The following is a 24,162-nucleotide window of genomic DNA, read 5'->3' on the forward strand; positions in this document are numbered from 1 at the left end:
GGTTCAGGTAGCCGGCCCAAGGCCGACTCAGCTTTCCATCCTTCCCGAGGTCGGTAAAATGAGTACCCAGCTTCCTGGGGGGAAAGTGTAAAAGACTGGGGAAGGCGATGGCAAACCACCTCGTAAAAAGTCTGCCGTGAAAACGTTGTGAAAGCAACGTCATCCCAGAGTCGGAAACGACTAGTGCTTGCCCAGGGGACCTTTCCTTTCCTTCCTTCTCTCTGAATCAGAGACTCAGAGCGGCTTACAATCTCCTATATCTTCTTCCCCCCACAGACACCCTGTGAGGTAGGTGGGGCTGAGAGGGCTCTCACAGCAGCTGCCCTTTCAAGGACAACTCTCACATGTGCAGTCCAGCAAATTCAGTATTGTTTAAAGGACAAGGAAAAAAATAAAAAAAACTGGGTGTGTAATACTGGGAACGGAAGGCGTGTACATCTAGGAAAAGCACGAAGACTAGAAGTAGGAAACTGAGGAACAAAACTGGAAAGAAATGCAACATGAATTATGGTCTGGACTAGAATAACTGCACACCTGCTTTCATGGGATGGAATAATAAAAGAGGGTGACGTGACATACTTTGGAAGGTTTCCAATCACAAAGACTGCTTGAAAAAATGTTTATAACATAAGCTCTCTTACCTAATGAGTTCCAGTTGAGCCTCTTATAGCCAGACCTGAAAACTCGCCAAAGGTCTTGTATCTGTTCATCCAGAAGCTGGGACTCTGCTTCATTCAGTTTTGATATTAATCTGTGATAGTGCTCCAACATCTGCTTTATGCCATCAGTATATCTAAGGCAAGAGAGTGGCACAAGGAAACCACTAAGAGCCACTGCAACCAGCAGTTGATTTAATGTGTCTGACTTGATCAACCGCCTGCGTTTGGCAGGTCAAAAAGCAGGAGTATCGTAACCAGGCCTCAGATTCAGCGGGAGCTCACAGGAATGCAGCTCCTGAACCTTTCTGACAGTTCCGCATCCTCCTTCCCACCTTGTCCACGGAATAGTTAGGGGCAGCTGCATAACAATCCCTGGATGAGCTCCACCACCTTTTTTTCTACAAAACAACTCGATCGTAACCAAGATACAGATGTGGGCCCACAGTTGAACTCCGCCTCTCAAATCCCACAGAACCTCAGGCCAGGTTATGGTCCAACCTGAAGAGCACCCCAGAGGCCAGCCAGAAGAAAAGGCGTCAACTTCTGACTCTGTCCTCGAAGTCAAGCGAGGAACAGAATCTATGTCTCTGTCACTTCTCCCATCTGCCCTTCACTTCATTCCAGGCTTTCAGCAGAGTGTGTATCTGAAGGCCATCTGCAGTAATTCCAGCATTCAAGGCTCCAAATGAGGGCTCTGCCACTCAGTTCTATGTAGTTCTCAGCAAAGGGGAAAAGCCTGGCTGGACATTCATAGTGCATCCCTACTCAGAGTTGTGCCAGTCTAATGCATTGAAGTTAATGGGCACAGAGAGAACATAAGAGAAGCCATGTTGGATCAGGCCAATGGCCTACCCAGTCCAACACTCTGTCACACAGTGGCCAAAAAAACACTCACAAAAAACCAGGTGCCATCAGGAGGTCCATCAGTGAGGCCAGGACACTAGAAGCCTTCCCACTGTTGCCCCCCCCCAAGCACCAAGAATACAGAGCATCACTGCCGCAGACATAAGAACATAAGAGAAGCCATGTTGGATCAGGCCAATGGCCCATCCAGTCCAGCACTCTGTGTCACACAGTGGCCAAAAAAACCCAGGTGCCATCAGGAGGTCCATCAGTGGGGCCAGGACACTAGAAGCCCTCCCACTGTTGCCCCCCACAAGCACCAAGCACCAAGAATACAGAGCATCACTGCCCCAGACAGAGAGTTCCAGCAATACACTATGGCTACTAGCCACTGATGGACCTCTGTTCCATATGTTTGTCCAATCCCCTCTTGAAGCTGTCTATGCTTTTAACTCTTCTATGAATAATTCTTCATAGGATTAAACTGTCAGCGGCTTGCACTGTTGAGATACTCAGTTTGTTAAGGCAATGTCCATCTCCTGGGTTTTTGGACTGGGAGCTGTCCAGGTCCTGTATAGCTTGGCTCGGCTTTGGTTCCTAAGAACACTAGAATATAAGAGAAGCCGTGGGGGAGGGACGGTGGCTCAGTGGTAGAGCATCTGCTTGGGAAGCAGAAGGTCCCAGGTTCAATCCCTGGCATCTCCAGAAAAGGGTCCAGGCAAATAGGTGTGAAAAACCTCAGCTTGAGACCCTGGAGAGCCGCTGCCAGTCTGAGAAGACAATACTGACTTTGATGGACCGAGGGTCTGATTCAGTATAAGGCAGCTTCATATGTTCATATGTTGGACCAGGCCAATGGCCTATCCTGTCCAACACTCTGTGTCACACAGCGGCCAAAACCCAGGGGCCATCAGGAAGTCCACCAGTGGGGCAGAACTCCCACAGTTGCTCTCTCCAGCACCAAGAATACAGAGCATCACTGCCCAAGGCAGAGTGTTCCATCCAGGCCTCAGATTCAGCGGGAGCTCACAGGAGCGCAGCTCCTGAAACTTTCTGAGAGTTCCACCTTCTCCTTCTAAGAGTTCCACCTCCTTGTCCATCGAATAGCATGTGCAGCTGCATAACAACTGCAGGATGAGCTCCACCACCTATTTTTCTACAAAACGACCCCTGGTTCCATCTATAAAGGTAAAGGTAGTCCCCTGTGCAAGCACCAGTCGTTTCCGACTCTGGGGTGACGTTGCTTTCACAGTGTTTCAATGGCAGACTTTTTGTGGGGTGGTTTGCCATTGCCTTGCCCAGTCATCTATGCTTTCCCGCCCCCCCAGCAAGCTGGGGACTCATTTTACCGACCTCGGAAGGATAGAAGGCTGAGTCAACCTCGAGCCGGTTACCTGAACCCAGCTTCTGCTGGGGATCAAACTCAGGTCGTGAGCAGATCTGATGGACCTCTGCTCTTTGAGAGCTGTCAGAAACTGCTTGGTTTTTATCTTAGTTCAGTATCATCTTGTTTGCCACTGCCTGAGGCCACAGCTTGGCTGGGCCAGTTAGTTCTCACTCCCCCCTCCCCTCCTTAGGACTGGCACAACAGCCCAGTCATAGCACTCCCATCCCACAAAGCAGCATGGCACGCCAGTAGCTTCCCATGACATCTCTTTCAGGTCGGAGCAAATTCACACCAAAGGCTCACCTAAGGAATTTGTCCTCTTGCAATGCCACGTTCCTCGCTATTTCGGGAATCGGGAACCCCAGCTGCTCCATGTATTTTGTCTCATTGATGATCCCTCGAAGCTTGGGGGAAAAGTTGACTGTGAAACGTGCATTTTTCTCTGCCATGTCGTCGGCACGTGTCGTCTACATCCCGCGAAGCCAACCGCAATGGAAAGGAGGGCAACGTGTCAAACCGACAAAACGAGAAGGACGTCATCAAAGGATACACAGATTCATGAAACTTAAAACATTTTCTATTACACGCATCTGTTCCCAAGGACAGACAAAAGTCTGAGATGGGTTTCAGGGGTGTCAAACATGCAGCCCGGGGGATGAATCAGGCTCCTATTAGGCCCCGAGCAACTGGCTGTCATCTGCTTCCTTCTCCCTCTCTCTTGCTTCCTTCTGCATCACAGCTTGCTTTGCCAGGCTTGCTCAATTGCACAGGAGCTACAGAGCAAAACCATTTTTCTCCATTGGCTAAGGCTCCTCCCTTGGGGAGGAAGGGGGAAGGAAAAGCTTGCTTTGCTAGGCTCTCTCAATTGCACAGCGGAGCTACTGAGCCAAGCTTCTCTTCCTTCTATTGGCTGAGGCTCCTCCCCCTCCTGGTCCCCTGGGGAAGGAAGGAACGAGCCAGAGCTTCCTTTGCCCAGTTCCCTGGATCCCATGGGAGAGATACAAAGAAAGCACCTTTAAGACCAACGAGTACTAATGTTTTAATCTTGTTTTATTTTTAAAAAAAATCTCTCTGTTTGTCTGTGTCCCTTATAAAGTTTGTATCTCTGCTTCCTGGCATTACATTTTATGACACCCACGGCCCGGACCGGCAAGGTCTCATTTATGTCAGATCCAGCCCTCATAACAAATGAGTTCGACACCTCTGGGTTAGGTTTTATAATTACCGGATCGTAGCCCTCTGGGTTACTCTGAATAATAGCTCCGGAAGCGTGAATTTTAGCAAGCAGGGTTTTTTTCAACAGGATAGGGAGGCTCTCTTCCGTTGTCTCTCTCCACTGGTCATACTTCATATCCTCGTATTCCTTCATCCTCTTTGCCACCTCAAGGTATCTGTGTCTCACCTGAAATAAATAAAGTCAAGCTGGAAACACCACTTCTGAAGCAACGAGTTAATGTTCCCTCATCGGCCCCTGGAGATCTGATCGATGTGGCGGGCTTTTTTAAAGCTGCGGCAGATGCCAAAACAGCACGGCGGGGTCATCATTCCAGTGGCGCCTGCTAGCTCAAAAAGCTGGGCGACCCCTGCGTTACACTATTCTGTGTCCTCAATGTTTCGTTCTTCAAACGCACAGAAAGTATTTAGCTTCTTCCCGCTCTAAAACGACGTTATTCCAGATCCTCCAAAGTCCCTGTGGTTTTTCATATAAATTAACGGGAAAATTGCCCTGAGATTTTCCCACTCCAATGAAACGCTCAGACCGATTCCCCACTAGCCTCACGCCGCTCTCACGCTCCTCTTCTCCGCAAGGCTTCCGTCGGATTTCGCACTATCTGCCCCGGGGCTGCAACCAGCTTTGCCTTTCTCGCGCGACAAACAGAAACTGCTTTTTTTTAGAGGATCTTGTCTGCTGCGTGAAAGAGGCGGGGTGAGTTGCAGCCCCGGGGGCAGACAGTGTGAAATCCGACAGAGGCCCTGTGGAGAAGAGGAGAGTGAGAGAGGCATGAGGCTAGTGGGAAATCGGTCTCAGTTACCAATATTCTAATGCTTATTATTAAGAAGCAATGAAACTCCGAGCTACCTCTTTTCCGCGGTCACTGGCCAACAGCTCCTCTACTTCCTGGAATCGCACAATGGTGTGCTTGATGCGGAAGAAAAGGGATCGTGCCCAATAAATTGCTCCAGCCGCCGGAGGGTGGTTCTTGCACAGAGGAGGGTTGGCGAGGTTATTGACAAATATGGTGTTGATCTGATCGAGCTGCAAACAAACAAGCGTACTTCTGTATCATCTTATCAGAAATATTACTTCCAGCAGGCCCGTCGCCATGGAGAGGAGGGAGGCATGGCCCCGCTATTGAAAAACCTCCTTCCCCCTGTAGGGCCCCTCCATTGGAGGGCCTCCAGGGCTGCTGCTGCTCAGGGGGGTGGCGTTTGCATGACCTCAGTGCAAACAGGGCCAGTTTGTTGTAGTGGTTAAGTGTGCAGACTCTTATCTGGGAGAGCCGGGTTTGATTCCCCATTCCTTCACTTGCAGCTGCTGAAATGGCCTTGGGTCAGCCATAGCTCTGGCAGAGGTTGTCCTTGAAAGGGCAGCTGCTGTGAGAGCCCTCTCCAGCCCCACCCACGTCACAGGGTGTCTGCTGTGGGGGAGGAAGGTAAAGGAGATTGTGAGCTGTTCTGAGACTCTTTGGAGTGGAGGGCGGGATATAAATCCAATACCTTCATCTACCTCACGGGGTGTCTGTTGTGGGGGGGGGGAGGTAAAGGAGATTGTGAGCTGCTCTGAGACTCTTTGGAGTGGAGGGCGGGATATAAATCCAATATCTTCATCTACCTCACAGGGTGTCTGTTGTGGGGGAGGAAGGTAAAGGTGATTGTGAGCCGCTCTGAGACTCTTTGGAGTGGAGGGCGGGATATAAATCCAATATCTTCATCTACCTCACGGGGTGTCTGTTGTGGGGGAGGAAGGTAAAGGAGATTGTGGGCCGCTCTGAGACTCTTTGGAGTGGAGGGCGGGATATAAATCCAATACCTTCATCTACCTCACGGGGTGTCTGTTGTGGGGGGGGGGAAGGTAAAGGAGATTGTGAGCTGCTCTGAGACTCTTTGGAGTGGAGGGCGGGATATAAATCCAATACCTTCATCTACCTCACGGGGTGTCTGTTGTGGGGGGGGGGGAAGGTAAAGGAGATTGTGAGCCGCTCTGAGACTCTTTGGAGTGGAGGGCGGGATATAAATCCAATACCTTCATCTACCTCACGGGGTGTCTGCTGTGGGGGGGGGAAGGTAAAGGAGATTGTGAGCCGCTCTGAGACTCTTTGGGGTGGAGGGCAGGATATAAATCCAACATCTTCTTCTTCTGGCCTTGCTGGCCTTTCCCGCGCCACGGTAAAGCCCAGCAGGGGTGGAGTTTGCATGAAGGGCTCCTCAAGAGGAGCCCTCCATGCAAACGGGGCCATCTGGCCCCGCGGCCCCCCCACCTCACCACCACCAAATTTTTTACCTTGGGGACCCCTCCACCCAGAATTTTCTGCCTAGAGGCCTGACTTCCAGAATGAATATTTGGTCCATAACACCAGGCCCTATGATAAGACTGCCCAATTCTGAGATTGTAGGAATGTTCACAGAACTGCCCCTGTGTCACACGCTTCTCATACAAAAGTCCTGGATTATGTAGATGGCTCAAAGACCAAGATGGATGCAAGTTAGGAAGGAAAGAAGGAAATCCCTCGATGGTGTGTGGGATTCAGACTTGCTATTTCCCCTCAGGTTGTGCCGCTGTTTTGGGACAACAGCTTTTTCCAGAATTCAAGATGATTATTATTTTTTTGTTCTGCAAAGAATTCTCCCCCCAGCTCTTGTCTTGAGGTTACTGGAATGGAGGATTTGTAACACAGCTCTCTTTTACAAGACCTATTAGACGGTGTCTGTAATGCCAAGTACAAGAGTTAGCACCTGCTATATTCACATGTTTGATTTCTAGCTTTCAGAAGTGTTTAACGGGATTCAGGAGTGGACGGTTTAGTGGATGGCCAAACTTGCTTAAAGTAAGAGCCACATGGAATAAACATTAGATGTTTCACAGCCAGAAGGGAGGGAGGGAGGGAAATAGATGGGGGAAAGGAGGGAGAGGTGGAAAGAAAGCAACTTTAAATGCATTTAACTTTAAATACATTCTCCAAGCTACCAGCTGGCTTGGCTCGGATAAGTGATTTAAAAAGCCTTCGCCAAGTCAGCTGATGGGGCAGGGGGGCTTTGAGAGCCACACAATATGTGTGAAAGAGCCACATGTGGCTCTTAAGCCACAGTTTGGCCACCTCTGGTTTAGCCTTTTGAAGCATGAGTCACTTCCCTGTGAGTACAACGTAAAGGTTGCACCAACTGTTAATCACGGAAGCTGGTCAACTTCACTACTAGGAGCAGCCCTTAGCAGAATGCAGCTGACCGGTACAATTAATGGAAAGGACGCCTCAACAAGCAAGGCAGGATGGTGCGCCAGGAACTCAGGGAGAAACCGGAATGTGTGCTCCTATTTCCCACGCAGAGCCTCCAAATGTCTAAGGGCGCCTGAAAAATACCTCTTTGCAATACTGTGTCAGGATGTCATTGAACTTCATCATCATCTGCTTGTTAATGGCCTCTCGAGAGCGGATGTGCTTGAAGTTTAAGAGCATGTCAAAAGCAGCTTCTGCAGAACGGAGAGTCTTGAAAGACTCATCGATGAAGTTCTTTGCTTCTTTTTCTATATCCTAAAAATCACATAATGTAAGTGGGAGGGGGGAGACATGGGAGTTATTAAGGGACACTCCTTTTCACTAATCAGTAGCACAGGAAGGCAATAAGAACATAAGAGAAGCCATGCTGGATCAGGCCAGTGGCCCATCCAGTCCAACACTCTGTGTCACACAGTGGCCAATATATATACATACACACACACACTGTGGCTAATAGCCACTGATGGACCTGTGCTCCATATTTTTTTCCAATCCCCTCTCGAAGCTGGCTATGCTTGTAGCCACCACCACTTCCTGTGGCAGTGAATTCCATATGTTAATCACCCTTTGGGTGAAGAAGTACTTCCTTTTATCCATTTTAACCTGACTGCTCAGCAATTTCATTGAATGCCCACGAGTTCTTGTATTGTGAGAAAGGGAGAAAAGTACTTCTTTCTCTACCTTCCCCATCCCATGCATTATCTTGTAAACCTCTATCATGTCACCCCACAGAACATTTCTCCAAACTAAAGAGCCCCAAGCGTTTTAACCTTTCTTCATAGGGAAAGTGTTCCAAACCTTTAATCATTCTAGTTGCCCTTTTCTGAACTTTTTCCAATGCTATAACATCCTTTTTGAGGTGCGGTGACCAGAATTGTACAGTATTCCAAATGAGACCGCACCATCGATTTATACAGGGGCATTATGATACTGGCTGATTTGTTTTCAATTCCCTTCCTAATAATTCCCAGCATGGCGTTGGCCTTTTTTATTGCAATTGCACACTGTCTTGACATTTTCAGTGAGTTACCTACCACGACCCCAAGATCTCTCTCATGGTCAGTCTCTGCAAGTTCACACTCCATCAACTTGTATTTGTAGCTGGGATTCTTGGCCCCAATGTGCATTCCTTTGCATTTGGCCACATTGAACCTCATCTGTCACGTTGACACCCACTTACCCAGCCTCAACAGATCCCTTTGGAGTGCCTCACAATCCTCCCTGGCTGGTTTCCTGCTTCTAATATATTTGAAGAAATTTTTATTGTTGGTCTTTATGTTTTTTGCAATATGCTCCTCATAGTCCCTTTTTGCCTGCCTGATCACAGTCTTGCATTTGATTTGCCACAGCCTGTGTTCCCTTTTATTAATCTCACTTGGACTAGCTTTCCACCGCTTAAAGGAGTCTTTCTTACCTTTTACAGCTTCTATTACTTTGTTTGTTAACCATGCAGGCCTTTTCTTATACCTGTTTGTGCCTTTCCTAACTTGTGGTATATATTTTATCCAAGCTTCTAGGATTGTAGTTTTAAATAGCCTCCAAGCTTCTCCAAGGGTTTTGACTATATAACTGTTCTCTCCTCCACAACACCAAGGCACACATTTCTGTCTTTTAACAGGCCAATGGAATGGATGAAGACTGTAGGTAGGGCTTAATGTACAAAAGTTTAAGCCAGAAGAAAGAAATGTGAGTCTAGTCAGAACTTATAAAAGTACAAATGAATCAATTGCTGCTTAAGAACATAAGAAGAGCCCTCTGGATCAGAGCAGTGGACCGTCTGTTCCAGCATGCTGGTTTAGACAGTGGCCAACCAGTTGCCCTGGAGGGTCAACCAACAGGGCACAGTGGCCGATGTCCTTCCCTGCTGATGCTGCTCAAGCTTCCAAGGCTTACGGCCTCTGACCGTGGAGGTTCCCTTTAGTCATCATGACTAGCAGTGTTCCCTCTAAGTTGAGTTAGTGTGAACTAGCTCACAGTTTTTTAGCCTCTGGCTCACACAGTTTTGTCTTAGCTCAGGAAGGACGGCCCCAGAGCAAACTAATTCATGCAGTAGCCAAATTGCCCACTCGCAACTTTAAAGCCAGTAGTTTGTCTCATGGTCAATGTAGACAAGCTGGAACGGGTCCAGAGGAGGGCGACGAAGATGGTGAGGGGTCTGGAGACAAAGTCCTATGAGGAAAGGTTGAAGGAGCTGGGGACATTTAGCCTGGAGAGGAGGCGGCTGAGAGGTGATAGGATCACCATCTTCAAGTACTTAAAGAGCTGTCCTATAGAGGATGGTGTGGAATTGTTTTCTGTGGCCCCAGAAGGTAGGACCAGAACCAAGGGGTTAAAATTAAATCAAAAGAGTTTCCGGCTCAACATTAGGAAGAACTTTCAGACCGTTAGAGCAGTTCCTCAGTGGAATAGGCTTCCTTGGGAGGTGGTGGGCTCTCCTACCTTGGAGGTTTTTAAACAGAGGCCAGATGGCCGTCTGACAGCAATGAGGGTCCTGTGAATTTAGGGGGCGGTGTTTGTGAGTTTCCTGCATTGTGCAGGGGGTTGGACTAGATGACTCCGGAGGTCCCTTCCAACTCTATGATGCTATGATTCTAGTTCACAAAGTAGAATTTTTGCTCACAAGACTCCACAGCTTAGAGGGAACATTGATGGCTATTAGCTATTGAGGGAGCCGTCCTCCATGGCCCCATCTGGCCCCCTTACCAGAACTTCTGCTTTAAAGCTTTCCATGACAAGTCTCCACTGAGTTGAGCATCTTATGTTGAAAGGCTCGAAAATCAGGATCTCCATAGGGGTGACCAGGCCATCGACTCGACGCAAGACCTCGTCGATGCGCTTCGGATCCCCGGTGACGGCTTTCAGCTCAGGACCAAAGATGTTGTAAAATTCCTGTATGACCTGTGGGGGCCAGAAAATGTTATTCACGCGGAAGCAGATGCTATTTTACTAGGTTTTTAAACGTCTGCTTTATTTTTGAGACAGACCCCAAAAGGAATCCCGGAGGCGGTAACTGAAAACAGCTAAAAAGTTTAGGGAGTCTGGGATTGAGGAAAAGCCGTAAAGCAGCTGAAGAAAGTAACCTGGCTCCTCCTGAAGTTGTTTTGGCTGGGGAGGAAAATTGCCCCTTGAAGCCCAGTGGTGCCGGAAGAAGAGAGCAAGAGTTCAGTGGTACCTTAAAGATGAACAAAAAACTGCTTACTTCTTCAGACTCGCAAAAGCTCATACCCAGGCATAAAATTTTGTTAGTCTTAAAGGTGTTGCTGGACTCCGGCTCTTTTCTACTGCCACAGACAGGCCAGCATGGCTACCAAGGGGTAGAATTCTAGCAGGAGCTTTGAATAATAGGCCACACCCCCTGATGCAGCCAATCCTCCAAGAGCTTACAAAAAAAGAACCTTGTAAGCTCTCGGAGGATTGGCTACTTCAAGAGGGTGTGGCCTAATATGCAAATGAGCTCCTGCTAGAATTCCATCCCTGTGGCTACCCATCTCGATCTATCTCCAGTTGAACATGGGAAACAAGCAGGACCGGGAAGAAGATTTAAGAAACAGGGCTAAAGTCTGGATACACTTTGTCATTTGCTACCATATTGGACATCACTGATATCTCATTTACAGTCCCGTTGGAATTTTTTTTTTTGTCTACTGATTAGAAGACTGGGACTGTGAGGACAGTTTTCTGAGCGTCTCCACCTGTGTTTCAGCCACATCAGGAGAGCTTGGTCTATGGTGTATGAGCTGATCTTTGATGCTATTGAAAATTATTGGGGATCGTGAGCATTGCCCATGAGACAAAGGTTTGAATTAAGTAACATACTACAATATTCAAGGTGGCATAATTATATGTAGTGCATTCTGGTTTTGCTTAGTTTTGCTGCACTGCATTCCCATATACATATTAATCCCAAGGAACTAGGCGAAGACCACAAATAGTCTTCTTTCCACGCTGTCACCTGTAACACATCATAGAAGTCTTGGCAGATGCCGGCCATATAGTCTGTTTTCTCAAACAACCGCTTCCTGTCAAATTCCCACCGCGCATCCCTTCCCGAAGCTTCGATTTTGGCACGGATGTCGAAGTAAGATGCCTTCCAGGTTTCGAGGGTCCGTTTGGCATCGATCATTTTGGCTTTTGCCATATGCCTGTCTTCTCTAAAAAGAGCACAGGGACAAATTTATTCACAATGCAAGAAAAGAAAAGAAATATCCCAATACTTTAAAAACCCAATATATTCTGAGTCGAAGGTGGCTTTACATCAGAGGAACTCCAGAACAAGACGATCAAGAAACTATATTGGGCTCCATGTTATTTATTTATCTTTTCTTTGAAAAGTATGTTGTTTACAATCCATCTTTTTCACCGAGCATAAAGGCAGATTACACCGCGTCAATCAATGCGATCAGTGCTTTTGTTGTAGCAGGAACTCCTTTGCCTATTAGGCCACACCCCTCTAATGTAACCAATCCTCCAAGAGCTTTCAGGGCTCTTCTTGCAGGGCCTACTGTAAGCTCTTGGAGGATTAGCTACATCAGGGGGGTGGAGCCTAATATGCAAAGGAGCTCCTGCTACAAACAAAGCCCTGAATTTGATTAACGGCACGAGACTTCCTAATAAGTGATGCGATGGGATTCGGATTAGAGAAACGCGAAAGCAAGCAGAAATCTGAAAAGAGAGCTGAAACAAAGCAGGACACATTAAATGACGCAGAAACTGCACAGAAGGAGCATGCTTAATACCTTTGTTGTGGATCATGGTTAAAGTGGACAAGGGGAGGAATGGGGAATTCATGCCAGAGGGGAGGGATAGGGGAGCATGTATGTCTGAGGCTGGCTCCCACTTGGTATGCAGGAAAGGCAGAAGATCTTGGATTTGTATCCCGCCCTATACTCTGAATCTCAGAGTCTCAGAGCGGTCACAATCTCCTTTATCTCCCCCCCCCACAACAAACACCCTGTGAGGTAAGTGCAGCTGAGAGAGCTCTCACAGCAGCTGCCCTTTCAAGGATACCTCCTACGAGAGCTCTGGCTGACCCAAGGCCATTCCAGCAGATGCAAGTGGAGGAGTGGGGAATCAAACCCGGTTCTCCCAGATAAGAGAGCTCTGGCTGATCCAAGGCCATTCCAGCAGCTGCAAGTGGAGGAGTGGGGAATCAAACCCAGTTCTCCCAGATAAGAGAGCTCTGGTTGACCCAAGGCCATTCCAGCAGGTGCAAGTGGAGGAGTGAGGAATCAAACCCGGTTCTCCCAGATAAGAGAGCTATGGCTGACCCAAGTCCATTCCAGCAGCTGCAAGTGGAGGAGTGGGGAATCAAACCCAGTTCTCCAAGATAAGAGAGCTCTGGCTGACCCAAGGCCATTCCAGCAGGTGCAAGTGGAGGAGTGGGGAATCAAACCCGGTTCTCCCAGATAAGAGAGCTCGGGCTGATCCAAGGCCATTCCAGCAGGTGCAAGTGGAGAAGTGGGGAATCAAACCCGGTTCTCCCAGATAAGAGTCTGTGCACTTAACCACTACGTCCAAGCGGTCTAAGCACCGTGTCACAACCACCACTACAAAGCCCCCACCCAGGAAGATGACAGAACGTCCCCCGTGTCTTAACTTCGATAGGGAAACGCCGCCCACCTGAACAAAGTCCGCAGGTCCACAGCTTTGCAGACCCGGGCTGAAATTTCCCAGGCAATCCGTTCCATGAGGGGGATCATGCGCTCGTCTTTGTTGTAGTGCCGTGAGATGATCCACACCATCCTCAAGGCGTTCATCAGTGAAGGGATCGTATCCAAGACGATCTGGAAGCCAGTGCCATGGGCCAAGTTCTGTTGGGCGAGTGGCAAAGAGAGCGAAGGAAGGTTAGCAGGTGGGAGCAGGAGGTTTGGGTGATGGACCGCAAAGACAGGTACAGCCCCGAAGCTGAGAGAGGGGCAAGGCCCCCTGGGCTGGTCACCTGGGCTGGCCCACCCTCCGGACACTTTTGTTTTGTTGTGTTTATTTTGACTTCATTTCTTTACTTTCAGATATATTTTATCGCATTTAAATAATCAGATACACAGGTCATACATATTATGTAGTACGATCATGCACCAAACATATAATAAGTAATAAATACCGTAGTTTACTCATTAAAACTGATTACGCAGTTTTAGCCTTCATATGAAAATGTACATATACCATATATTTGAACTTATTGACTACGAACTAAAGGAAGCCATACTGTAAGTGCTAACAGCAGAGATGAGATAAAATTTTACCATAAGGAAAGGTCATTGATTATATTAGGAACAGATTCTCGCGACATGAGATATTCTGAAATAGGAAACCAGATAGCAGAGAAAGTAAAAGATAAGAGAGGACGTTCAAGTTGATTGATGTTATCAGAGATCTTTGTCATTATGTAAGTACTCCAAAACTTTTTATGCCAGAGGTTTAAGTTTTGACTTCATTTCTAGCCCAACTTCCTCGCTGAGACACCGAGCGGATGCCCAGCGACACGAGCCCCCCAGACTTGCCACTGCAGCTTGTCTCAGCTGAGGCAAGCCACCTGCTTCAACCCAGCCAGGATGCACCCAAAACAGGCCAGGTAAAGCTTCAGCCTCTGAGCAGGAGAGAAACTTGAGTCTGACAGGTAGGTGGAGCTGGATTCAGGCCACTGGGTGACACACAGGGCTGGACTGAATGGGCCACTGGCCCCATCCAATGTGGCTTCTGTGATGTTCTTATAAGCTCTACCCAGGGGAAGGGACAGCCCAGGAGGTAGCAGTGCCTGAGGCAGAGCTCCAGGACGCTTCCTGGTTGGGCGAAAGGGTGGAGTGGAGGAGCTAGCCCTGAGCAGGGATCTGCTGCAGACCGAGGAAGAGGAAGCATGCCTCGCGCAGGTTTGGAAAGGAGGAGGAATGCAGAGAGCAGAAAAGACGACAATCCTGTTCCCTTATCAAAGCCACCTCCTGAGCCGTTTAGCTAAGGTTGGCTATAAGCAGTAATGGACTAAATGTACCAGAGATGCGTGCCAAGAGCAATATGAATCGCCACAAAGGTGATGACTGTTTCTTCTGCATCTTTCTCAGGTCTTTTTGCTCCACCCTCATCCCTCAGTTGTTCAAATGCTGAAATACCCTGAAACTGGTGGTTGTTTAGCCATTTGCCTATATACGAAGTCTGTCTATATACTAAGCCACAACACCTGATCCCCTCGTCTGCTGAAGTGTGCTTAGAGAGCACGCGGAAGCTTTTGTTCTGAATAAAACTTGGTTGGTCTTAAAGGTCACTTGACTCCTACTTTGTTCAACTGCTTCAGACCAACACGGCTGCCCACCTGGATCTAAGTTTGCCCCCGTTAGCTCTTCCCTTATGACAGTTTCCTGTCTGTTCTCAATTTGTTGCAGGGTTGAGCTGCATAAGGAATATGTAACGGTACAGGTTTTAACTATACACATAATTCTCGGTTATATTTTTAATTTTCCTATCTCCCTTCCCTCCCCCCCCCCTTTTTTTTGGCTCAGGATCTCCCACTGCTGAGCATGTGGTCTCTTATTTTTTTAGGTATGTATTTATTCTTATGGGGCCTCAAAGAGGTTATTGGTTTGTTTTCACTGGCATTGATTCTTGTGACAATATTCCTCTCCTTCTCGCTCAAGGTTATTAATATTTGTAAACTTGTCCCATTTGCTATTTATGCATTTGCCTTTTTTAATAATAATAATAATTTTTAATTTATATCCTGCCCTCCCTGTCGAAGCAGGCTCAGGGCAGCTTACATAGCATAAAATACGACGTTACAGTAATACAACAACAAAATACCCCAATTTCATAACAATTAAATATACAATTACATTTAAAACAGCAATTAAACTATCCGTTTAAAACCCCAATTTGATTTGGTGCTACCATCTTGATATAGAACATAGTTTTCATGGCGATGGTACAATAATTCCACATTAAAAAGCCAACTGGAAGAGGATGGTCTTGCAGGCCCGGCGGAACTGGCTGAGGCTCCGCAAGGCCCGTACCTCTTCTGGTTCCACCAGTGGGGAGCTGTAATCGAGAAGGCCCTCTCCCTCATAGCTTTCAATTTGGCCTCCTTCGGCCCAGGGATGGTCAGCAGATTTTGTGAGCTAGATCTCAGTACTCTCTGGGGAACATATGGGGAGAGACAGTCCCTAAAGTAGGCAGGTCCTCGGCCATATAGCAGTTTAAAGGTGATAACCAGCACCTTGTAATGAACCCGGTACACAATTTTGGGGTTGTTGTACTGTATTGCATTCTTTTTTTCTTTTCATTGTTATGATGCTTTATTACTAAATAAAGTATATTTTTATGTTTTAAAAAAAGCACAGCTTTTTTGGTGATTAAGCTCTGTGTGTCCAAGAACGGGACTCTGGACCTTGCTGAGTCCTGACCTCCTCCTTCTAAAAGACTGCATCTACAGCAGAGTCCCCATGGGCACCTTCGGGGGCGGAATTCTAACAGGAGCTCCTTTGCATATTAGGCCACGCACCCCTGAGGTAGCCAATCCTTCAAGAGCTTACAAAAAAGAGCCTTGTAACTTCTTGGAGGATTGGCTACATCAGGGGTGCGTGGCCTAATATCCAAAGGAGCTCCCGCTAGAATCCCACAGGCCCCAAAAGGTCAGGGACCAAAAGTTCTAAGGCCAAGCAAAACATACCTTTAAGTGTCGCTGGAGGGTAGAAAGGAACCGCACGTTGTCGTTTGCCTCCACATGGTGCTTGCAGAGCTCGTTGATTGCGACCTGCAAGCTTTCGACCGTCCCGGAGTTGGCGATGTCCAGCACTTGCAAGACTTTTTTGACTGTGGGCAGTTTGACTTGCTCGGTCAAGGCGCTCAGGGTAGCGTTTCTCTCGCGCCACAGGTCAATCTCCGCCAGCGGCCCATTCCCCTGCAAGCGACAGGAAGCGGCATGAGACGCTCTTGGAAGGAAGGATGACACCCCTGCCCAGAGACGGTGCTTGGGCAGCCACCTGATCTCTTTCCACCAACCTGTAAACCAAACCGCTTTTGCATGCGGCTGTCTGCTGCACATGGATTGATGCAGATTTAATTTATCGCCGACGGTCTTGCCCTTTGGTGAAGAGTTTTTGAGGATGCATTTTGAACACGACAATGTCATTTTGGCAGAGAGGATACCTTTTGAGCCACATTTTTATTAACTAGCTTTTTAAAAATAGGTGCCGAAATAAACAATAGCTTTTTGCACATAATTGCGGAAGCTAGAATTTCTAGGTACTGGAAAGCCAGGAACATACCTAGCCTGAAGAACTAGGTAATGGAAATGGGGTTTGACAAAGTTCAGTAAAAACCAGAATAAAATGGCGGCACCAATGAGAATTATACATGCGGGATACAAGTGTACCAGATAGACTGACAAACAAGTTCTTAGTATCTCTGGGTAGAAGACGGGTGGATAAGAGCCAACAATCATGGAAGTAATTTGAAGAGATTTAAGGAATTTTGGAGTCCCATACATGCTAGTACTAAAGATGCTCAATTTGGTTTCTCCAGTCTCCTCCTTAATGGGATTAAAATTGTTTAATTGGTTTTAATGGATGTATTATTCTTTTATATCCTCTGCACTAATAATGTGTAATAATATCGATCAGAGCTTCTGTCCAACTCCTTTCTTCCTTTTTGAATTTCTGCAGCTGATTTACTTGTGTTGACTTTTATATGTACGTGTGTCTTTGCTTGATACTGTTAACAGTCTGAGACAGAGAGCAAGAGAAAGGAGAGGCATGGGGGAGGACAAGGAGACTAGGAAGCAACTAGAGCAGGGGTGTCAAACATGCGGCCTGAAGGCTGGATCAGACCCCCAGAGGGTTCTTATCAGACAACTCAATATCATCTGCTTCCTTCTCTCTCTCTTGCTTCTTTCTGCATCACAGCTTGCTTTGCCAGGTTTGCTCAATCACAAATTTAAAGTTTCTTTCTTTCTTTCTTTCTTTCTTTCTTTCTTTCTTTCTTTCTTTCTTTCTTTCTTTCTTTCTTTCTTTCTTTCTTTCTCTTTCTTTCTTTCTTTCCTTCCTTCTTTCCTTCCTTCCTTCCTCTCTCTTCCTTCCTCTCTCTCTTTCTCTCTTTCTTTCTTTCTCTCTCTCTTTCTTTTTTTCTTTCTTTCTTTCTCTTTCTTTCTTTCCTTCCTTCTTTCCTTCCTTCCTTCCTCTCTCTTCCTTTCTCTCTCTCTCTCTCTTTCTTTCTTTCTTTCTTTCTTACTTTCTTTCTTTCTCTTTCTTTCCTTCCTTCTTTCCTTCCTTCCTCTCTCTTCCTTTCTCTCTCTTTCTCTCTTTCTTTCTTTCTCTTTCTTTCTTTCCTTCTTTCCTTCCTTCCTTCCTCTCTCTTCCTTTCTCACTCTCTTTCTCTCTCTCTTTCTCTCTTTCTTTCTTTCTCTCTCTTTCTTTCCTTCCTTCTTTCCTTCCTCTCTCTTCCTTTCTCTCTCTCTTTCTTTCTTTTTTTCTTTCTTTCTCTTTCTTTCTTTCCTTCCTTCCTCTCTCTTCCTTTCTCTCTCTCTTTCTCTTTCTTTCTTTCTTTCCTTCCTTCTTTCCTTCTTTCCTTCCTTCCTCTCTCTTCCTTTCTCTCTCTCTTTCTCTTTCTCTCTCTTTCTTTCTTTCGCTCTCTCTCTCTCTCTTTTTTTCTTTCTTTCTTTCTCTTTCTTTCTTTCTTTCTTTCTTTCTTTCTTTCTTTCTTTCTTTCTTTCTTTCTTTCTTTCTTTCTTTCTTTCTTTCTTTCTTTTTCTCTCTCTCTCTCCCCCTCTCCCTCCCCTCCAACATCTGATGTTCATGTCTTTTAGCTCTCAGGCATTCCACATCTATTCTATGTGGCTCTTGAGTTAAGCAAGTTTGGCCACCCCCGTGCTAGTGATATTACCTGGGGGACCTTCTTCTGTAGCTCCTCATCTGCTGAGGATATGAGAAGAAGCCAGTTTGTTGCCAGCTGCTCCAGTACTTCAATCACTTCCTGATCAGCAGCCAGGTCGTTCACATCATCGTCAAGGAGAATGGTTGGCATTTCTAACTTTATCTCCCCTGTTGGAAGAAAGTGCGGTCGTTGTTTTAAATTTAGCCATATGTTCTACCAAGAGAAACACTGGGAGGAGATGGCCTCGGGCATGAAATCTGTCAGCTTGCCTTCAATCTGTTGTATGGTTCTCTGAATGTGGTCTAGGAATTTCTGCATATTCATTAGGAACTCATTCCTGAGGATCTGGAAGCTTTCTAGTTCTACCGGCCTCTCTTTCTTCTTTGCGACAACAGGAGCATCGTCACCCTCGCCCTTTTTGGCTTCTGGGTGAGAAACAGACTCTGCCTCGTATGGGTTGTAGGACATGGCAGGCAAATAAACCTGAAAGACAAACAGATTTTTTTTTCCTCCTTCCATTTCATCTCTGCCTCCTAAAAGCGCTCAGAACTTTAAATACAGCTTTACGGTTGTGCAGCTTCTGAGAGCAGAGCCTCGCTCAAGTGTTTTTAAAAAGGGGCCACCTTTGACATGATATCCAGTTGTGGTGGGAAGTGCTGTCAAGTCACAGCTGACTTTACGGTGACCCTGCGGGGTCTTCAAGGCAAGAGACGCTCAGAGGGGGGTTGCCACTGTCTGCCCCCAGGCCACGACTCTGGACTCCCTTGGAGGTCTCCCATCCAAATGCTAGCTAGGGCTGACCCTGCCCACACGGGACCCGGGTGGATGAAAAAGGCAGCATGGCCTCACCCCGAAGCTGCCTCCCCTTGCCTCAGAGCAAGGCCACGCCACCTCTTTCATCCGCTTGGGTCCCGTGCGGGTGGAAGGGGCAACGCGGCAGCAACCTTCGCCTACCCCTTTGCCTACCTAGTGGGGAGGTAGTAGAAGCAGCCCCAGGAGCAGGGTGCAGGCGGGGGGGGGGGGGTGGCCTGGGGCGGCAAAAAACTCAGTGCTGCTCCCCCCAGTCTGTGGGAAAATTGTCTTCCACGAAACCGGTCCCTGGTGCTAAAAAGGCTGGGAGCCACTGCTCCCAGTTTCAGTAAGTAAATCTTATGACTAACTGGTTTTATTTTAGAGGACCATACTTTTATCGTATATTGATATTTTTAATTAATTAGGGCCTAATGGTAATTGCATTTCTGTAATTTAATATTACTTGCTTTTATATCTTATCTTGCGACTGATTTTTCTTTTTACGAGGCTTTTAGTCTTTTTTTAATCATCAAGTTCTTTATTTTTTTTTTGTGATGGCCTTTGGCTATAAACAATCACTATTTCTGCATTCTGCTACAAATAAAGCCAATCAGTTTGGTGTAGTGGTTAAGTGTGCGGACTCTTATCTGGGAGAACCGGGTTTGATTCCCCACTCCTCCGCTTGCACCTGCTAGCATGGCCTTGGGTCAGCCATAGCTCTGGCAGAGGTTGTCCTTGAAAGGGCAGCTGCTGGGAGAGCCCTCTCAGTCCCACCCACCTCACAAGGTGTCTGTTGTGGGGGAGGAAGGGAAAGGAGATTGTGAGCCGCTCTGAGACTCTTCGGAGTGGAGGGCGGGATATAAATCCAATATCTTCATCTTCTTCTTCAATGGTTTTTCCCGCTTGAGCTTCTCTTGAACCTCCCCCTAAGGATAACTCCTGAGTCCCTGCTCAGAGTGATTCTCACGGCTGCAGCCAGTTGCCCTCCGAATAAGCTAAAGGCCTGTGGTTTCTGTGCCTCTGAACTCGCAGAGCCTGGGTCAACAAAGAAACCCCATTTTGAGGTGTGATTTAAAGAAACAAAAAACCTCAACTCTCACCAGTGCGAAGATCTGCTTGAGCATCACCAGGGTATTACCGTTCAGGATGCCATATTCCAGTAATTCTGGCAGGACATCGTTAGCTTCAGTCAAGTCGTTAGGCTCAGTAACGGTTTCTGAGCAGTAAAAAAAAAACAAAAACGTTTACTTAAAGAGGTATTCTAGCCCAGCGCTTCTGAACGAAAGCGAATTAAGTGCATTCATTAGGATTTGTAGAATCTTTCGGGATCAAGTGCCGTGTTCTACTGGAGAAAGTTTTCCTTCCAGATGTTTCGTTCTCAGCTGCGGAGAACATCCTCAGTGGCGTTGCAGCTGGAGCAGGCGCTCTGACCTTCTTGGCTGCTGTGCATTGAGTGGGGCCAGGGCTGCTGGAGAGCTGCTATTTCTAGGCTGGAGGGGGTGTGATGAAAGGGCAATTGGTTTGTGGATGTGCCCGTTGTTTGGTGGAGCTTCCTGGAAGGGTAGTGATAAGGAAACTGGCTGTTGAATGTGACCATTGTTCTGTGTTCTGTGTTAATTGCTGGGAGGTCTGGAAGGGGTTTAAGTGCATTCAAGTCACACTATAACGTCAGTGAAATAAATGAATAAGCCAGCTTATCGCGATGCCTACTAAGGGGCTTTCAAAATAAGAGAGAAAAGCAGAGGTGGTTTGTCGCTGCCTCTCCCGGAAGACTCGAACTCGAGGGCATCCCAGGAAGCTGATGGGCAGTAGGTTCAAGGCGGACAAAAGGAAACGCGGCTTCACTCAAAGAGTGACTAAAACGGAGGATTTGCTGCCAGAGGATGCACTGATGGCCACAGGGATAAACAGCTTTCGAGGTGGATTGGATAGATTCAAGGAGGGTAAGTCTATCAGTGGCTACTAGCCATGGCGGCTGAGGAGAACCTTCACATTCAGAGGCACTGATCCTCTGAATCCCAGAGCCGGGAGGCAACATCAGGGGAAGGCCTTGGCCTCTCTGCCCTGTTGTTGGCCCTCCAGAGGAACTGGTTGGCCCTTCTGTGAGGCGAGACGCTGGACTAGATGGGTCATTGGCCTGATCCAACGGGGCTCTCCTTATGTTCTTATAGATAGATTCATGGAGGGATAAAACTGTCAGTAGCTCCTAGCCATGGTGATGGAGGGGAACCTCCACAATCAGAGGCACTGATCCTCTGAATCCCAGAGCCAGGAGGCAACATCAGGGGAAGGCCTTGGGCTCTCTAACCTGTTGCTGGCCCTCCAGAGGAACTGGTTGGGACAAGATGCTGGACTAGATGGATCATTGATCTGATCCAACAGGGCTCTTCTTATGTTCTTAAGAAGGCCTTGGCCTCTCTGTCCTGTGGTTGGCCCTCCAGAGGAACTGGCTGGCCACTGTGTGAGACAGGATGCTGGACTAGATGGATCACTGCTCTGATCCAGCAGAGGGCTCTTCTCATATTATGAAGACCTCCATGTCCTGTTGTTGACCACTGTGCAAAAGAGGATGCTGAGAGGGGGTGACTAACTTGAGATCACCCGGCAAGCCTCCCTTGGCAGAATGGGCATTTGAACCTGGGTCTTCCAGATCTGTGCCTGACACTTTAACCGCTGCAGCTGATAACACACAGGAAGCTGGACGGCGGGCATTTTTATTGGATAAAGACTGGGGGACTGAGAAAAGAAAAGGGAGGAAAGGACATATTTATTCACTTGAAGAAGAAGAAGACTGCAGATTTATACCCTGCTCTTCTCTCTGAATCAGCGACTCAGAGCAGCTTACAATCTCCTATATCTTCCTCCCCCCACAACAGACACCCTGTGAGGTGGGTGGGGCTGAGAGGGCTCTCACAGCAGCTGCTCTTTCAAGGACAACTCCTGTGAAAGCTATGGCTGATCCAAGGTCATTCCAGCAGCTGCAAGTGGAGAAGTTGGGAATCAAACCCGGTTCTCCCAGATATGAGTCCACACACTTCACCACTACACCACACTGGCTTGCTGAGACTCAAGGTGGATTACATGATGCTGGGTGCATTTTATTTATTTAGTTAACTCTCCTTGATAAGCAGCCAAAGCCATTTACCTCCTAGTTCTCCTCTCCTCCAATTTATCCTCACAACAACCCTGTGAGGCAGGTTAGGCTGAGAGAGTGGCCCAAGGTCCCCCAGTGAGCTTCCATGGCACAAATAAGGATTTGAACCTGGATCTCCCAGATCCTACTTTGACACTCTTAGCAACTGCACCATGCTGGTGCGAACAGGAGAAGGAATGGCCGTCAGCCAGGACTGGGAGTCTGAGAACAGAAATAGGACTGAAGGAGGGCGGGGGGGGGGGGGGAAAGACACTGCATGATGCAAGAATTTCCATCTCCATCTCCACAAACATGTCCCCTTCTTTCTTCCAAAAGTTCTTGGAGCTACCAGTGCAAATCTTGAATTGCTGTACTGGAAAATCAAGGCGTGGAATTGGTTTCCAGGCCTCTGTGGTAATCTTTGAGCCTATCTTGAAAAAGCCCCCCTCTACACACACAAACACACACACACACACCCCTAGCTCATAGCGGTTTTTAGTGGAAATACTCCATCATAAATCACCATGCAAAATACCTGCAGTGTCCCTGAGAAAGAACACCGTCTCAGTCTCCACAAATTCTTCTGGGACGTCATCCAAAGCCACATGATAATACAGGTTATAAACTTCCTGCTTTATTATTTGCTGAAATAGACAAGAACAAAATTCACAGCCTCAGAAAGAAAAAGGATGTGTGGCTAGTTTCAGCCAGCTTTCTGCTCTCAGACCTGCAAGGGAGAGCATATCCACCTGAGATAGCCTCAGGAAGATGATGTGCCTGACAGGTAATCCCGTTTTGGCAATCATCTGATACCCACAAAAGATGCCTACACCCAGGGAGGAAGAGGAGGAGGAGGAGACTGGATTTATACCCCGTCCTTCACTACCCAAAAGAGTCTCAGAGCGGCTTACAATCTCCTTCCCCTCCCCACAACAGATACCCTGTGAGCTTGAACAGAAACTGCTGCTGAGATGAACACCTTATGACTGACTCAAGGTCACAACAGCAGGTGCATGTAGAGGAGTGGAGAATCAAACCCGGTTCTCCCGGATAAGAGTCTGTGCCCTTAACCACTTACTTTGTATGTCTGAACTGCGGAGATCCCCGTGGCCAGCTCGCGCTCTATATCAGCCAAGCTGGGTTGAACGGAGGCCACTGAAGACTGGCGTTTCCCCACAGTTTCAGCCAGAGATGCTTTGCTTTTCCGATCTCTCTCTGACAAAAAAAAGAAGACGACATTGGATTTATATTCCGCCCTCCACCCTGAATCTCAGAGTCTCAGAGCGGCTCACAATCTAGCTTCCTCCCCCACAACAGACACACTGTGAGGTGGGTGGGGCTGAGAGGGCTCTCACAGCAGCTGCTCTTTCAAGGGCAAGCTCTGTGATAACTATGGCTGACCCAAGGCCATTCCAGCAGCTGCAAGTGGAGGAGTGGGGAATCAAACCCGGTTCTCCCAGATAAGAGTCCGCGCACTTAACCACTACATTAAACTGGTTCTCCAGAATAAGGCATTGATGTCTGGGTCTTCTTCCCTGCTGTGGTCATTTGGGCCAAAACAGCCTGGGAAAAGGGCTCAGCTCTTAGTCCCAGTTCCCCAGAGGGAGCGGGGGCAGAGGAAGGCCACCCAGTGCAGGTGGAGGCTGCCAGCCTGTGCCTGCAACTGAAGAGAAAGGTGCTACAGAAAGGTGCTACAAAAAAACCTCAGAGTTGGAATTTATACACTATGGCTAAACTAACGGACCTGTCTAAAAGTTATGAGGATCCAGATTCAAATTTATTTGTGGCATTGTGGTTTCCTATCTTGAAATACCGTCAAGAACAAAGTGAAATTCCTGATATTATTTCGGCTTTACACTTATGGTAAAGAGATCGAAGGAACGGAAGTACGAACTATAAATTATACCTCAAAACAATTATAATTAACTGTGCTACCTTGGTTATCTTGGGTATTTTGTACGTATTCAAATAAGCTCCTTATAATCCTTTTTCTTTTCTTTT

General features: G+C 47.4%; 1 protein-coding gene across 1 annotated transcript in view; it reads right to left on the minus strand.

Annotated features, from left to right (window-relative positions):
• The window catches only part of DNAH10 (dynein axonemal heavy chain 10), a 168,862-nt gene that overhangs the window by 136,046 nt on the left and 8,654 nt on the right, over positions 1-24,162 (minus strand). The window contains 14 exon segments of the mRNA XM_060249163.1: positions 642-793; positions 3,193-3,356; positions 4,115-4,291; positions 4,970-5,146; positions 7,467-7,637; positions 10,086-10,280; positions 11,335-11,533; positions 13,002-13,192; positions 16,036-16,266; positions 18,246-18,403; positions 18,506-18,719; positions 20,129-20,244; positions 22,697-22,805; positions 23,240-23,376. Of these exon segments, the coding sequence (XP_060105146.1) occupies positions 642-793; positions 3,193-3,356; positions 4,115-4,291; positions 4,970-5,146; positions 7,467-7,637; positions 10,086-10,280; positions 11,335-11,533; positions 13,002-13,192; positions 16,036-16,266; positions 18,246-18,403; positions 18,506-18,719; positions 20,129-20,244; positions 22,697-22,805; positions 23,240-23,376 (2,391 nt within the window).

Source organism: Heteronotia binoei, chromosome 11, assembly GCF_032191835.1.
Source record: "Heteronotia binoei isolate CCM8104 ecotype False Entrance Well chromosome 11, APGP_CSIRO_Hbin_v1, whole genome shotgun sequence".
NCBI classification, from domain to species: domain Eukaryota; kingdom Metazoa; phylum Chordata; class Lepidosauria; order Squamata; family Gekkonidae; genus Heteronotia; species Heteronotia binoei.